The 16,507-nt window shown below is 41.3% G+C and overlaps 1 protein-coding gene across 3 annotated transcripts in view; it reads left to right on the top strand.

The window, feature by feature from the left end:
* The window catches only part of LOC137332428 (kelch-like protein 3), a 128,283-nt gene extending 113,905 nt beyond the window's left edge, over positions 1-14,378 (top strand). For all 3 annotated transcript variants that reach the window (XM_067996254.1, XM_067996252.1, XM_067996253.1), the window contains 5 exons: positions 5,205-5,306; positions 6,887-7,015; positions 7,883-8,023; positions 8,120-8,263; positions 11,447-14,378. In XM_067996254.1, the coding sequence (XP_067852355.1) occupies positions 5,205-5,306; positions 6,887-7,015; positions 7,883-8,023; positions 8,120-8,263; positions 11,447-11,475 (545 nt within the window). In that variant the 3' untranslated portion in view covers positions 11,476-14,378. The remainder of the gene's footprint in view (positions 1-5,204; positions 5,307-6,886; positions 7,016-7,882; positions 8,024-8,119; positions 8,264-11,446) is intronic.
* The last annotated feature ends 2,129 nt before the right edge of the window (positions 14,379-16,507 follow it).

The following is a 16,507-nucleotide window of genomic DNA, read 5'->3' as shown; positions in this document are numbered from 1 at the left end:
GCAGTCTCCTCGATTGAAGGTCAACAGCCTTGCACCACCCATGCTCCAGCCATTGGGGATGCACCTTGTAGGAGCACTAGGAAAGGTAATGGCACACAAACAACAGGCACTAAGGGAATGCACAAGGGTCAATAGTATCAGTTTGTTTGAATCATTTCATGTGTTGATTTATAAATGTGGTTTTGAATTTGTATTTGGTGGTGGTTTTAATTTCTGCAATGGGCTGAGGGAGGAAGTAATGTGGAATCATAAGGAGGATGATTTGATGGTAACGTGGGAGAGGAAAGGTAAGGAGTGTGGGACTGTTGGTGAACGGGGAGGTGTCGTTGAGGTTACTGGTATCGCTCATTAATAATCTGATCATGCAGAGCCCTGGCAGACAGGGCCTGTCGACCTTGTTGCCTCCCTGCCTCTTCTTCCATTTCCTCCTCCTTCTCCACTTCCTCCTCTGTCTCTTCCGCCTCCGCCTCTTCCTCTTCTTCCTCTGCCTGTTGCTCAGCTTTTTTCCGGATAGGCGGTGGTAAGGGCTGCTCCCTCATAGAGCACACAACGACAAATTGTGATACCCACTCAGCTGAGTACTGCAGGGCTCTTCCAGATTTTTCCAGGCAGCAGAACCGTTGCTTGAGGACACCTATGGGTCTGCTCGATGATGTTCTGTGTCGCGTTGTGTGCACGTGTGCATGTGTTCCTGACTGGAGTCATGAGCCATTTCATGAGCAGATAACCCTTGTCGCCCAGTAGCCAGCCTTTGACTTGCCATGCTGGTTGAAATACAGGTGGAACAGAGGACTGCCCCAGGATGAAGGAATCATGACTGCTGCTAGGATAGCGGGCATTGACCTGCATGATCCGCTGCCTGTGGTCGCACACCAGCTGCACATTGAGGGTTGTGGAATCCCTTTCTGTTCACGAATGTGGCCGAGTTCAGATGTGGAGCACGCATGGCAATATGCATGCAGTCAATGGCACCCTGCACCATGGGGAAGCCTGCAATGCGAGCAAACTCTCGTGCTCGCTCCCGCTGCTTGTCTCTGGCAAGATGGAGTGAGATGAATCTGTTTGAGTGTGTACAGAGCCTCCGTGACCTCCCTGATACAGCAGTGCACTGCAAACTGTGAGATGTTGCTTATATCTCGGGTAGCAGCCTGAAAAGAGCCAGAGCCATAAAAATTAAGCACCACAGTTACCTTGACAGCCACAGGCAATGCTGACTTTGCCCTGTCCTGTGGCTGCAGCAGTTGACAAATTTCAGTCACGACCTATTTAGTGAACCGCAGATGTCTGATGCACTGGTCATCGCTGAAGTTGAGGTAAGAGAATTGGTCCCTGAAGACCCTCCTTGGATATTGCCTCCTGCTCAGTGCCCTGTGCCGCTGCCACCTCCTCCCTCTTCTAGCAGCTTGTCCTGCTCCCAGTCATGTTCAATTCCCAGAGAAAGCCCTAGCATGCCACCCATGTCTGGAAGCAACTTTGTTCAGCACACTATTTTAAATGCCACTAACAGTACTGCAAGACCAGCCAGACTAATCTCTATAGAATATTGCAAATTTCTCCAAGTATAGGAAATGTCCACAAACACATACAATTGTACCAGCAGCCAGAATAACTAATTCAGCAACTAACCTGCATGCTCCCCTTAAATTGCACTGGTTGGGGGTTCTTCATACCGTTTAAGTCCTGTTAACTGTGCGAGGTTAAGACAGCGATGGCAGGAGCTTGGAGGTCCAAAATGTTGCCGGCTGCTTCAAATCAGCATTGCCCGCTGATTCACGACATGATCTCCCTACTCTACGTTCTGCTGGCGTTCGTTAGGCGCACGCGCAAACACCTTTACCAAGATGGCGTCCTGCGCACTTCACCTCGGAAGTGTGCGCGTGCATCTCTGACGCCATTTTCGGGGCTTAGGTGTCCGTGTAGCATCTGCACAACATGTGCTATGTGGCCCAATTAAGCCCCCATTCGGTTCCCACCCTGTAACCTTTGACCTTGGCTTATTCTTTTCATAGTAGCTGTGAACTGAATGTTCAGTCAGTCAGCCAGTGTTTGTTGGGAAATATCTTCACCCTAGCTACACTTTGTGTAAGTCAGCGATTTAGACAGAACTGTGGCCTTGCAAATTTATTTGCTAGATTCACCTCCTGCCATTTCCCTTCAGTCATGAGCTGAATAATGTGTTTGATCTCTGAGGGCAACATTCCATGCTATATGGTCCAATCGACCCTATAATAATTCACTGTTATAAATGTGGACTAGAAGAGTTAAAAACAGAAAATGCTGGAAATGCTCAGCAGGTCAGGCAGCATCTGTGGAGAGAGAAACAGAGTTAACGGTTCAGGTCAATGACCTTTCGTCAGAATTGCAAGAAGTAAAGATTTAACAGTTTTTAAGCAAAGTCAGAGCCAGGGAAAGTCGGGGGGGGTGAGGGGGGGCTGCTGGTAGTGGGGTTGGGAGGGGAGGTCTCCTCTACATTCAAACGCAGATTGGGTGATCAATTTGCTGAACACCTCCATTCAGTCCGCAAGCGTGACCCTGACCTGCCGGTTGCTTGCCATTTTAATTCTCTGTCCCGCTCCCACTCTGACCTCTGTCCAAACGTAGTCTAACCATGGTTCTATACAAGTTTAACATAACTTAACTGCTTTTCAATTCTATCCCTCTCGAAATGAACCCCAGTGTTTGGTTTGCTTTTTAATGGCCTTGTTAACCTGCGTCGGTACTTCTAGTGATTTGTGTATCTGTACCCCCAGATCCCTCTGCTCCTCTACCCCATTTAGACTCTTATTATCCAAGCAGTATAGGCCGCCCTTATTTTTTCTACCAAAATGTAATACCTCACACTTATCTATATTGAAATTCATTTGCCAATTGCACGCCCATTCTGCAAGTTTATTAATGTCTTCCAGTATTTTGTTGCAGTCCTCCTCGGTATTAACTACACCCCCCAATTTGATGTCCGCAAATTTTGAAATTCTGAATAAGGATTCCATTATCGTTTCTACCACCAACGTTAAGCTAATTGGCCTATAGTTCCCTGGACTGGTACCTTCTCCCTTTTTAAATATAGGAATCACATTAGCTCTCCGCCAGTCCACTGGCACTATTCCCTTTTGCTCATGAATTTTTATATCTATGTAATAATGCCTCTGCTATCTCTTCCCTAACTTCTTTTAATATGCGTGGATGCAATCCATCTGGACCAGGGGTTTTATCCTCTCTAAGTTTGATTAGTTTATCAATTACTTCCCCCCCTTTCTATCTTAAATGTCTTTATATCTTTTTTGATCTCTATGTCTAATGTCATGCCCATCATGTTAGTCTCCCTGGTAAATACTTAGGCAAAGTAATGATTTAATATTTCTGCCATTTCGCGGTCTTTACCTGTGAGTTTATCGTGTGAATCCCTTAGTGGCCCTATCCCGATTTTTCTTTTGTTATTTATGTGTCTGTAGAATACTTTACTATTTCTTTTTATATTCCTTGATAATTCAATTTCGTAGTTTCTCTTTGCCTTCCTAATTGATTTTTTAACTCTCCTAATCTTTTTGTAATCCCTTTTGTCATCCTCTCCTTTGTGGTCTATGTACTTAGTGTATGCCTTTTTCTTTAGTTTCAATTTTGCCCTTATTTCTTTATTCATCCATGGTGTTTCATTACTGGCTTGTTTGTTCTTACTTTTTAGTGGGATATATTTCTCCTGGACATTCTTGATCACCGTCTTAAATGTTTCACACTGCTGTTCAATTCCTTTGTCTATCAGTAAATGTGTCCAGTTTATTTTCCCTAGTTCTGTTCTCATGCCCTGAAAATCAGCTTTTTTTTCCAATTTATTACTTTGGTCTTCGTCTTACTTATATCCTTCTCAATCTTTATCTTAAACCATATTATGTTATGATCGTTATTGCCTAGATGTTCCCCTACATTTCTCTTGTCTGTTCTGGTTCATTTCCCATTACTAGATCCAGCAGTGCTTCCTCTCTTGGGCTTTTTTCATACTGGGTAAGAAAGGAGTCTTGCACAAATTGTAAAACTCCATTCCCTGTACCCCTTTACCTACCTCTTGTTGCAAGTTTATTTGGGGAAAGTTAAAATCTCCCATGATTATTATTCTGTGTCCTTTACTCATTCCACATATTTGCATATTTCTTGCTCCACCTCCTTTCCCACTATTTGGTGGTCTGTAATATACCCCTATTAGCGTGATTGGACCCTTATCTTTTATTTCAATCCACCTGGATTCTGTTTCTATTCTTCTGTTAGTGATGTCCCTTTTTTCTACTGCCATTGTGTTATCTCTAATTAGTACAGCTACTCCACCCCTCCCCTTCTTCCTTCCCTATCCTTTCTGATTATGTTATAACCTGCAAGATTTAGTTGTCAGTCCTATTCTTTATGTAGCCATGTTTCAGTTATTCCTACCACATCTGGTTCCTCGCTACGGATTATTGCCTCTAGTTCCCCCGATTTATTTTTAACAGTCCTTTTATACTTCTGTTTTATAACTGTATTTGTTCCTTGACAGTTTATGTTATCTTAATTCCTTATCCTGGCCTGACCTTTACACTCATCTCCTGTTTCGTTTATCTTGGAAGCTTTTCTTCTTGCTACCAGATCCCTCCCCCTTCTTGCATTTCCAACAGTTTCTATTTTTATTTCTGATTTCCAGCATCTGCAGTATTTTGCTTTTATTGGACTATAGACATGTTTGTTACAGTTTATTCATTTAATGTATTTATTAAAAAGATAAATATTGAATAAGCATACCTGATCCTGCAAAATTTAAATAATTTCTTAATCCAGTTTCTTTCTATATGTTGATTATTGCTGATTGCGACTAATACAAAATAATTAGCGAGGCAAAGGCAGCTGACTCTATAAAAGTCCATTTACCTCAATCTCTATTAAGATCACAGCATTCATACCTTGGAAACAGTAATAAGAACAAAAGTATGGATCAAAAGAAAGTGTTGAAGCACATTCCTTCAAACTGACCCTGTACAATTAGCACCTTCAGAAACTCTTCCCAATTCATTTAATCTCCTGAGACTTGGCTCCATTTTACTGAGGAATATTCTTAATCCTGATAGAGTATATTCCTTACCTCTTAGTTCATTGATGCACTAAGATGTCCTAGCTTTTATGTTTGTGTTACTCTTAGTTCTGGAAATGAGGTGATTATACCATTTTTTCCCCCCGTCAAATAGGATTATCATCAGTGGAGGCGTATAATTACAAAATCAATGAATGGTTTTTTGTGGCACCCATGAACACAAGAAGAAGTAGTGTTGGTGTCGGAGTTGTGGAAGGTAAGAGAAAAAGATGACAGTTGTTCATATAGCCCTTGTTGTTTTCTGAACAGAATGTTGGTCCTAGCTATTATCCACTAAAGAAAGACATGTATAATACAAAAAGACATTTACTAAGCCTAAGACAAGAAAAATTTTAGAATTTCTAATCCCTCTGATGTAAATTCAGGCATTTTGTGGGGATTTTTTTTGTGGAAAATGAAAAATCTGATTGTGCATCATTGCTTACTAAAGAGATTGGTTTATTTAAAGATTATTCTCTTTACAGTTTTTTTTTAAAGGGCCAGTTCTCCTGATGGATAGTAAGTCACTGTGTGGCCTTTTACCTTGTCACTGTCCTGTTGCATGCTAAGTGTGTGCTTATCTTTAATGAAGATGTTTCTGGATGTTCTTTCACTAGCATGATCATGTAGAAAACTCAAAACCTGCACAGCAGAGTGGAATGCACACTGTGCACTGAGCGTGTTTTGTTGAAGTAAACAATATAAAACTGAGTTTCACAAAGATGAATCTAAAGTCAGAGGATAGTGTCAGTGATTTCAACCAGCACATTCATCTGGAAGCACTTCTTAATTGTGGAATTTTGTTCTCCTTAATTTCCTTTCATTAAAGTATTCCACATTTCAGAACAGCTCCACTTTTTCTGTTTTTCTGTAACACTTTTCAGCTTTTAGCTAGAGAACAGAGACTACAGAAAGCCACTCTCTCCCACATTAAGGACACTTTCTTTTAGGTACCGGATGTGTTGACAGGGCATGCATTTTTTTTACCGTGTGTATCCACACTTTCCATATACAAGAGTCCAGTTGGAGATGGTCGTATTGATAACTGTACATGTACATATCAAAAGCTGCAGGAATTCAGATTTCCAGAAATAGAAATAACATATTAATGACAATTTCATTAGTTGGAAGATTTCCACAAAAAGACGCAAACAGGGTTTACACATCATAGCTGCTCAGGACTAATAATGCATCAGACTGCTTATCTTCAGAAAGGAGGTACCCAGCCAGTTACCAAGTAATTTAAACTGAGTAATTACCTATATTCCAAACACAACTGGTGAGAAAGTCCTGAGAATAACCCTCATATTCTGGGATCCTTCTCTGCAGTTGTTTTGTCCTGGATCACTGATATTTGAAACTGGAAGCACTTTTAAAAGGTGATGCTGTGAAAACCAGGCCATATTCCTTGCATAAATCTTTTCTACACAGATGTTTCTACACAGACTTCCATGTCTTGCTGGCTGGGAGTAAGCAGCAACTCCCTGGGTGGACAGGACAGGAGAGGAGGGAATTGAATTTTTACTCCTGATTAAAAAATAAAATTCAGTGCACACACATGTTCACACTCTCTTTTTCTCTCCTCTCTTTCCCCTTCTCTCTCCCTGCCTTTTTTCTTTCTCTCTCTCTCTCTCTCTCTCCCTTTCTCTGCGCCCTCTCTCCCTCTTCCACTCCCCCTCCCCCCCCACTCTCCTCCTGTATTGGACGACCAGTATTGAACAAGAAACAATATTTTGTTTAACAATTTTCCATAAAATGTATGTGTTTTGATTGCTAATGCACCCTCTACCTCCTCAGGCAGGTTGTATGCAGTAGGTGGCTATGATGGAGCATCTCGCCAGTGTCTTAGTACTGTTGAAGCATATAATCCTGTAAGCAACGAATGGACGTATGTTTCAGACATGAGTACACGTCGCAGTGGTGCAGGTTTGATTCTTTTTAAAGATCATTCTTGTATAAAGCTACAATATTTTACGCCCTCCTGCTTGTCTTTTAAAACTGATCAGACTTTATTTTTAAAAATCTAGCTTGAAGGTTTTTATTTTTAAAACTAACTTATCTTGCATGGTTATTGCATAATATGGAGAGATACTGTAATACATTTGTTCGGACTTGATAATGCCCACTTTTCTAACAACTCCTGGTCAGTTTCAAGAGCTTAATTATGGAAATTGTGCATGAGAAAATTATAAAATTATTATTTTATGATCCATTTGTACAACAATTTTCACAATTGAATTCTCAGTCCTTTCCATAACACTCATTGACTGTTTTAGTCTCCATCCTTTCCATAACACTCATTTGGGGGGTGATTTTAATCCCCAAGAACGGGTGGGTGGGTTGGGGGCGGGTGGGAGTTGAAAATAGTTGTTGTTTTGGGTCGCAACCGCAAAATTTTCGGACTTTGCGTTCCCAGTGGGAAGCCTGTACTTTTAGGCGCCGACGTTAAACCCGGAAACAAAACCGGGTTGTGGTCGCGACCCAAAAAACAACTATTTGGTCACTTGGTTGAGGAATGGGAGGGCTACTGGTGCCTATGGAATTTCACCTCAACAGTAGTTACTACCCTCAGGAGAGGAGTAAAGGAAGAAAAATTGGATAAAAAGACTGCCCAGGCTCAGGAGCAGTGGAGAATTTTGCATCTGTCAAACTAAAAAGAAGCATTGCTCGTTAACCTCTCACATGAGGAATATCCTCTAACAGGATAAACTCTACAGTCAAGTTTGAGCATAGGAATATTTTGCTGGTGAGAAAGAGAATGTTTTAGTCACTCTTTTTATGTGTTTCTTACAGGGGTAGGAGTTCTAAATGGTCAATTATATGCAACAGGAGGTCATGATGGACCTTTGGTGAGGAAAAGTGTTGAGGTATATGACCCATCCACAAACACTTGGAGACAAGTGGCAGACATGAATATGTGTCGGAGGAATGCAGGTGGGTATTCATTCACATTTTGTGATTTATCTTGTATCTGCAAGTAAAATAAGTTTTAGGCTAATGCAGTATATTTAAACCCCATTTGTCCTGCAGGTGTTTGTGCTGTAAATGGATTTTTGTATGTAGTTGGAGGGGATGATGGCTCTTGTAATCTAGCTTCTGTGGAGTTCTATAACTCTGTTACTGACAAGTGGACACTACTACCAACCAATATGAGCACTGGAAGAAGCTATGCAGGTAAAGCTGTTGCAGGTTTGTAGCTAAGACTGTTCTAGCTAGGGTGATGTGTACCAGTGTGATACCCAAGCAAAGCAGTTGGGCTTTTTTTTTATCTGACTATTTTGCATTGTGCAGTGTTAGAGTTGATGTCAGTTCATGTGTAGACATAAACATATCTAAAACAAACCCTCATTCATTATTCTAATTAGATCATGCATCAGAAAAAAATGCTTGCTTTAAAAATATATATTTAATGTTTAGAGTTCTGTTTTTTCATATTTTAGGTTTAAAATAATTTTGTGCAGAAGCAAAAAGATGCAACTTGCATTTATATAGAGCCTTTAATGTGGTAAAATGTCCCAAGGTACTTCACAGGAGCAATTATCAAATAAAAGTTGACATTGTTTTGCCTAATTGGAGCACTCTTTGACCCATGGACATCAATGGTGCCTAATTGGAGCACTCTTTGACCCATGGACATCAATGGTGCCTAATTGGAGCACGCTTTGACCCATGGACATCGGTGCCTAATTGGAGCATTCCTTGACCCATGGACATCAATGGTGCCTAATTGGAGCACTCTTTGACCCATGGACATCAATGGTGCCTAATTGGAGCACTCTTTGACCCATGGACATCGTTGCCTAATTGGAGCACTCTTTGACCCATGGACATCGGTGCCTAATTGGAGCACTCTTTGACCCATGGACATCGGTGCCTAATTGGAGCACTCTTTGACCCATGGACATCGGTGCCTAATTGGAGCACTCTTTGACCCATGGACATCGGTGCCTAATTGGAGCATTCTTTGACCCATGGACATCGGTGCCTAATTGGAGCACGCTTTGACCCATGGACATCGGTGCCTAATTGGAGCACGCTTTGACCCATGGACATCGGTGCCTAATTGGAGCACGCTTTGACCCATGGACATTGCTGGTGCCTAATTGGAGCATTCTTTGACCCATGGACATCGGTGCCTAATTGGAGCACGCTTTGACCCATGGACATCGGTGCCTAATTGGAGCACTCTCTGACCCATGGACATCGGTGCCTAATTGGAGCACTCTCTGACCCATGGACATTGTGCCTAATTGGAGCATTCCTTGACCCATGGACATCAATGGTGCCTAATTGGAGCACGCTTTGACCCATGGACATTGCTGGTGCCTAATTGGAGCACGCTTTGACCCATGGACATCAATGGTGCCTAATTGGAGCACGCTTTGACCCATGGACATCGGTGCCTAATTGGAGCACGCTTTGACCCATGGACATCGGTGCCTAATTGGAGCACTCTTTGACCCATGGACATTAGTGCCTGGTTGGAGCACTCTCTGACCCATGGACATCAATGGTGCCTAATTGGAGCACTCTCTGACCCATGGACATTGTGCCTAATTGGAGCACTCTCTGACCCATGGACATCAATGGTGCCTAATTGGAGCACTCTTTGACCCATGGACATCAATGGTGCCTAATTGGAGCACTCTCTGACCCATGGACATCGGTGCCTAATTGGAGCACTCTTTGACCCATGGACATCGGTGCCTAATTGGAGCACTCTTTGACCCATGGACATTGGTGCCTTATTGGAGCACTCTTTGACCCATGGACATTGGTGCCTAATTGGAGCACTCTCTGACCCATGGACATCGATGCCTGGTTGGAGAACTCTCTGACCCATGGACATTGGTGCCTAATTGGAGCATTCTTTGTCCCATGGACATCAATGGTGTCTGTTTGGAGCACTCTTTGACCCCCATGGACATTGTTGGTGTCTGTTTGGAGCACTCTTTGACCCCCATGGACATTGTTGGTGTCTGTTTGGAGCACTCTTTGACCCCCATGGACATTGTTGGTGTCTGTTTGGAGCACTCTTTGATTCATAGGCATCTTCGGTGCCTGATTTGAGCACCAATTGAAGACGTTAGCAGAAGCAGCTGAGAAAAGGAAGAATGGCAATGTAAGGGACTCCATAAGAAATAGGAGCAGGAGTAGGCCATATGGCCCCTCGAGCCTGCTCCGCCATTCAATAAGATCATGGCTGATCTTCTACCTCAACTCCACTTTCCCGCCCCATTCCTACTTCCCTTGATTCCCTTGAAGGTTATATATGGGAAAGAACAACAGTTTCTGAGAGGGATAGCTGCTAGGGTGGGTTTAGGTACTGAATGTCGGGATGAATGACTTCTGACAAATATAGAGATAGAGAAGTTATAAAGGGGGTTAGAAGGTGTACTGGCTTGGGTATGCACAACAATAAGTGAGGTCACCAGCTGGTTCTGCATCTGCAGCAACAATCACTTAAGGAAATGACATTGGGAAGAAAAGCTTTCTCAGAAGTATGGAGATTTAAATAACACAGTTCTGTTACCACTGAATTAATTTGCTGGCTTTACATTATCATCTGTAGACAGGTGTAACCTAATCATTGCCACTTACTAGCAAATCAGTGCCTGTTAACCAATAAACAAAATTTTAATCCTTAACTCCACACTGGGGGGTACAGGAGGAGAATTGTAATTAATTAGAAAGGAACAACTTGTTTCTCTGACCCCGCTCCCATTTTCATCATGTACCTATTTGTTACTTTTCCTCCTTGAGAGCGTCTACCTTCAGCTGGGTGAAACTTCGCAGTAATCACATGCCTTGGTGAGTGGGTTAAATTGGCTGCTGCTGTTTTGTCCCCTGGAGATGAAGTGCAGCATCATCATAAGGCACTCCATCTGGTGGCCTACCAAAACCAGCAAAGAGTTGGCCAAGTGAGTCTTGTCAAGGCTCGATTTTAATCCATTATCCTAGAGTGGCAGCTCAGCACTCAACTGTTAGATTTACTAGGCAAGCATACCAAACTATTTATTACCCTATAATGATGTTCATCTGTTTCCATAAAAAACACAGTTCATTTTGGTTTTTGCTTTTCTGACTCTTAAAATGAATTATATTAACAGTTTAATTGTGCTGTAATTTTTATTTTGCATAAAAGAAACAGTAGGGGTAATTTTAACTTTTATCACTGGATGAAGTCAATGGAAAAGAAGATCAGGTGAGGTGTAAAACGTATTGCCGATAAAAGTTAAAATTACCCAAAATATGTTGAAATGATTAAAAAACATTGTGCAGGTTATTTATTGATGCTGTAATTTGTCAGAACTGGATTTGAACCTTTTTACACTGAATAGTTTCTTTTCCTTTTAGGTGTTGCTGTAATTGATAAACCACTATGACTCTACACTTGAGCTACAGCTGGATTGAAGTATGAAGTGAAAACTGATTAGCATTCTGCTCAAGACTGACCTAGGTTTTTTAACTATTTATACTACTTGGATGCACGGTATACTGTGTGAGTAATAGCTCAGTGCAGTTACCCTGTCAAAAAGATACCAGCACTGCAATATGCATTTTTAAAAGAAAAATTAAGCACTAATCTAAGGGTATATCAAGATAAGGAAACATGTTATGTCCACTACTATCACTGCAAGTGAAACTAAGAAAGAGCACATGCCTGTTAACTTGCTATCAGTTTGCTCTTGCCAAGTGATCTGGGATGTCCAGTGTTGGAGTGCAGTCTTCAATAGAGCCCTATTGACTGGAAAATGTGAACTTTCTACTGTTACATGTGAGTTCTACACAGTATCGTTGCTGAAAATCAAGCTGCTGCCTTTTAAAGCACAACTCTTTGGATCAGAAGTGTACACCAGGCATTGTATTACCATATCAGCCATTTTAAAAGGGAGACAAACCCAACATTCTAACCTTAGGTGAGCAGAAAAGATACTTACCATAATGGTTTGTTTATGTTGAGATGAGCTGCTACTGGTATTTCAAATAATATGCAACCCCTCTCTCCTCCCTCAGATTTAGAATGAGGTGAGCTAATAGAGGATAATGAAGTTCCTCTTGTTAGTAGTCCCTATGGTAGCCAGAAAACTTCACTGCAGCCTTCAAACTCTTTGTGAGTTCACTATTGCCAGTACAGAAAATGTTTGGAAACTGGAACCTCTTTTGCACAGATGCCATACAAACAGGCATTGTAGAGAGTCCAAACGAAAACTGACTAGAATTGTTAGTGACTTTTCAGTCCCCATAGTTAAGAGTAATGATATTCATTAATTAACATAGATTGTATTAGCAGTACTCTGGTGGTTTTTGTAGTCCCAGGTATTGTGGAGATGGTAACAGGCAAGATCGTCTATCACACCTGCCCCTTCAGTTGACCTGGAGGATAAGGGACTCAATGGGTTAATGGTACACTGGGCAATTTATAAAAATGAAAAAGAAAAGTTTTTAAAATCATCCTGTGGAAGGATTACGAAAAAAAAAACATGCCTTTAACCTCAAGTTTCCATTGTCCGGCTTTCCAAAGTTTGCAGATACTTGTCTGGATATTTTTAATGGATACTGCCACCTAGTGAAAATTTTGACAAGCAAAATGCTAATAACACTTTTTTTAAAAAAAGAACAAAAGAAATAATAATATTTTAATACCAAATGTATTCAAATTCATTCTGGCTACAGATAGTTTGTTTTTATATCTGTCAATACTTAGAGCAGTATCATTTAAAGGGTCTGAGGCTGCACTTGCATTCCTGATGTGAGTAGAATTCTTACCTGTGAGGTACTATTTAATAAAATTGTAAATATGGTAAATAGATATTCACTAAGGGGGTATAGCCTCATCATTTGGTATATCTGTTCCTCTATGAAACATCAACTTAAAAAAACACAATGGTTTTCATACGATTTGATTAATTTGTTTTTGAATTTCCCTCATTTCTATTTCCTCCTTCATTATCCTTTCTATGTTACTACTTTCCTTTTTCTTTTATTTTACTTTGCATTTTCTCTTACTGCTGTTTATTTCTCATGTTTAATAAATCATCCCTGTACACTTCTTGCTTTGTTTCTGCTGTACTTACCTCTGTTGCTTTCTGTTTTCTTCTAGTTTTTAATACTGTTAGACTCTCCAGGCTCTGAGCATTGAAATAAATGAACTTTGATTTTATTTTTGTGACTGTGTGCAGATAATCTTGAGGCTCATATGCAGTGGGTAAGGCTTGGAGATGCTTGTCATTTTGCTTTTCAATGTTTTGTTCTTCCACCATATCTCTTCATTTTCTTTCTCTCATTTTTAAAAGTTTTTTTTCTCCATCTTTTAATTTCATGATTCTTTTGTTTTGCCTCCTTTACTGTGTTTCTCTTTTAAACCCTATTTTTCCTCTGCTGTTTCCATGCAGCCACCAAACGCTGCAATCGGAGCTTATTAGGTTGGTGGTAGCGCTCTACAATCATCATAACCTGGTGAGTGTTGCTTGCGACTTGCTTAAGAACATTGTCTGCTGCAGCATGAGGGATAACATGGAAAACATAGAATGCAATAGGGAATGAAACCAATTTTGGGGCTTGTGGGGAGCCTTGACAGGGGACTCAGAGTCAAGTTGTCAATGCAAAAAAGTTTTATGTCCTGCCTTTGAAATAAATCTGTTTAATGTTTATGTTTGAATTGCATGAGGTGCAACAATTATTCTAATAGTTTATAGTTTTCTTCACGTGAGAATTTTTGATTATTATTTGATTGTTCATTTATATAATTATAGGTTGATTTGAACAGTTTTTGCCAACCTAATGATAAACAGAAATGTTGTTCAATGCAATCAGGTGTTTTGGTGCCAATGTGATCCTGTCATTGATCATCAACAAAATGTTATTGAACCCAATAATGGTTGCACTTCTAATGTCAAACATAAGTTACTAATTTAATTTATGAAGTTATTAAGTTCAGTACATATACTTTTCCATTCTAAGCGGTGTTACAAAATAAATCTCCATCCACAGTAGTGTCATAAAACATGATAATTAAGTTGTAATTCTGTAACTCTGTCTTCAGTGAAATGTAATGGACTACCAAATCAGACCAAAAAGGTCATGCTATAGTGACAGAGTATGGTGTCAGGGATTAATGTACCATTGCACTCTGCTGTCATTTGGAACAGTGTTTGAAATCTTTTTAGGTTTTATGTAATGATTTAACTTACTTAAATGTTCCTGTCATATCTGTGGAACACAAGACTGTGAAGCACTCCTGACTGTATTTTATTTTTTCAAAATGTCAATAAAATGACTGAAGTAATTTGAGCTTTTTATCATTTATTCAGTTTGGATGAATGCAACACATTTATCTTTTTTGTGTAGCCCTCAACATTGTCTCTCTACAGTAGAGCACTGGCAACTGGAGCCTGTTCCCTTTACATGAGTCGTATCTAATTTTAAAGTGTATGTGTTTTTCAGTGTAGCCTTGTTTTTTAATTATTAAATGAACTGGATTCATAGAGGGAAGAAGAAATCTGAAACGATATGAACAAGCTGCTTCATAAAATGATAGTGGTTGTTGGAGGCCAATCATCTCAGCCCCAGGACATTGCTGCAGGAGTTCCTCAGGGCAGTGTCCTAGGCCCAACATTCTTCAACTGCTTCATCAATGACCATCCCTCCATCATAAGGTCAGAAATAGGTATGTTCGCTGATGATTGCACAGTGTTCAGTTCCATTCGCAACCCCTCAAATAATGAAGCAGTCCGAGCCCGCATGCAGCAAGACCTGGACAACATCCAGGCTTGGGCTGATAAGTGGCAAGTAACATTCACGCCAGACGAGTGCTAGGCAATAACCATCTCCAACAAGAGAGAGTCTAACCACCTCCCCTTGACATTCAACGGCATTACCATCGCTGAATCCCCCACCATCAACATCCTGGAGGTCACCATTGACCAGAAACTTAACTGGATCAGCCATATAAATACTGTGGCTACAAGAGCAGGTCAGAGGCTGGGTATTCTGCGGCGAATGACTCACCTCCTGACTCCCCAAAGCCTTTCCACCATCTACAAGGCACAAGTCAGGAGTGTGATGGAATACTCTCCACTTGCCTGGATGAGTGCAGCTCCAACAACTCTCAAGAAGCTCGACACCATCCAGGACAAAGCAGCCCGCTTGATTGGCACCCCAACCACCACCCTAAACATTCACTCCCTTCACCACCGGCGCACTGTGGCTGCAATGTGTACCGTTCACAGGATGCACTGCAGCAACTCGCCAAGGCTTCTTCAACAGCACCTCACAAACCTGCGACCTCTACCATTTAGAAAGTCAAGAGCAGCAGGCACATTGGAACAACACCACCTGCACGTTCCCCTCCAAGTCACACACCATCCCGACTTGGAAATATATCGCCGTTCCTTCATTGTCGCTGGGTCAAAATTCTGGAACTCCCTAACAGCACTGTGGGAGAACCTTCACCACACGGACTGCAACGGTTCAAGAAGGCGGCTCACCACCACCTTCTCAAGGGCAATTAGGTATGGGCAATAAATGCTGGCCTCGCCAGCGACGCCCACATCCCATGAACGAATAAAACAAAACTAGTGAGAGAGACCTAAATATAGTGTATAAATAGTGACCGGAGGAATGAAGTTCTGTGTTTTATGATCTTGACTATCCTAATGTTAAAATACCAATTCCTTATAAGCATCTATTCTATTCTGAAATAAATGCCTTTTTTATTTAGTTTTTATGAGGATATGAACCTTTTTCTTCCACATGCCTTCCTCACTCATGAGTTAAGTACAGACTATAGATTCCTGAAGGTAGCAGGACAGGTAGATAAGGTGGTTAAAAAGGCAAACGGGATACTTTCCTTTATTGGCTGAGGCATAGAATATAACAGCCAGGGAGGTTATGCTAGAACACTAGTTAGGCCACTGCTTGAGTACTGCGTACAGTTTTGGTCACCACATTACAGGAAAGATGTGATTGCACTAAAGAGGGTACTGGGGAGATCTACGAGGGTGTTGCCAGGACTGGAGAATTTTAGCTATGAGGAAAGATTGGATAGGCTAGGGTTGTTTTCTTTGGAACAAAGGAGGCTGAGGGGAGATTTAGTTGAGGTGTAAAAAATTATGAAGGGACTAGATAGAGTGGATAGGGAGGACCTATTTCCCTTAGCAGAGGGGTCAGTGACCAGGGTGTGTAGATTTAAAGTAATTGGCAGAAGGATTGAGGGGAGCTGAGGAGAAATTTTTTCACCCAGTGGGTGGTAGGGATCTGGAACTCACAGCCTGAAAGAGTGGTAGAGGCAGAAACCCTCAACTCATTTAAAAAGTACTTGGATGTGCACTTGAAGTTTCATAACCTACAGGGCCATGGACCAAGTGCTGGAAAGTGGGATTAAGCTGGATAGCTTTTTTTCGGCCGGCATGTTAT

The sequence above is a fragment of the Heptranchias perlo genome, chromosome 14 (genome assembly GCF_035084215.1).
Source record: "Heptranchias perlo isolate sHepPer1 chromosome 14, sHepPer1.hap1, whole genome shotgun sequence".
NCBI lineage: Eukaryota > Metazoa > Chordata > Chondrichthyes > Hexanchiformes > Hexanchidae > Heptranchias > Heptranchias perlo.
The sequence above is the reverse complement of the archived record's forward strand: the minus strand, read 5'-3'. Positions and strand labels throughout refer to the sequence as shown.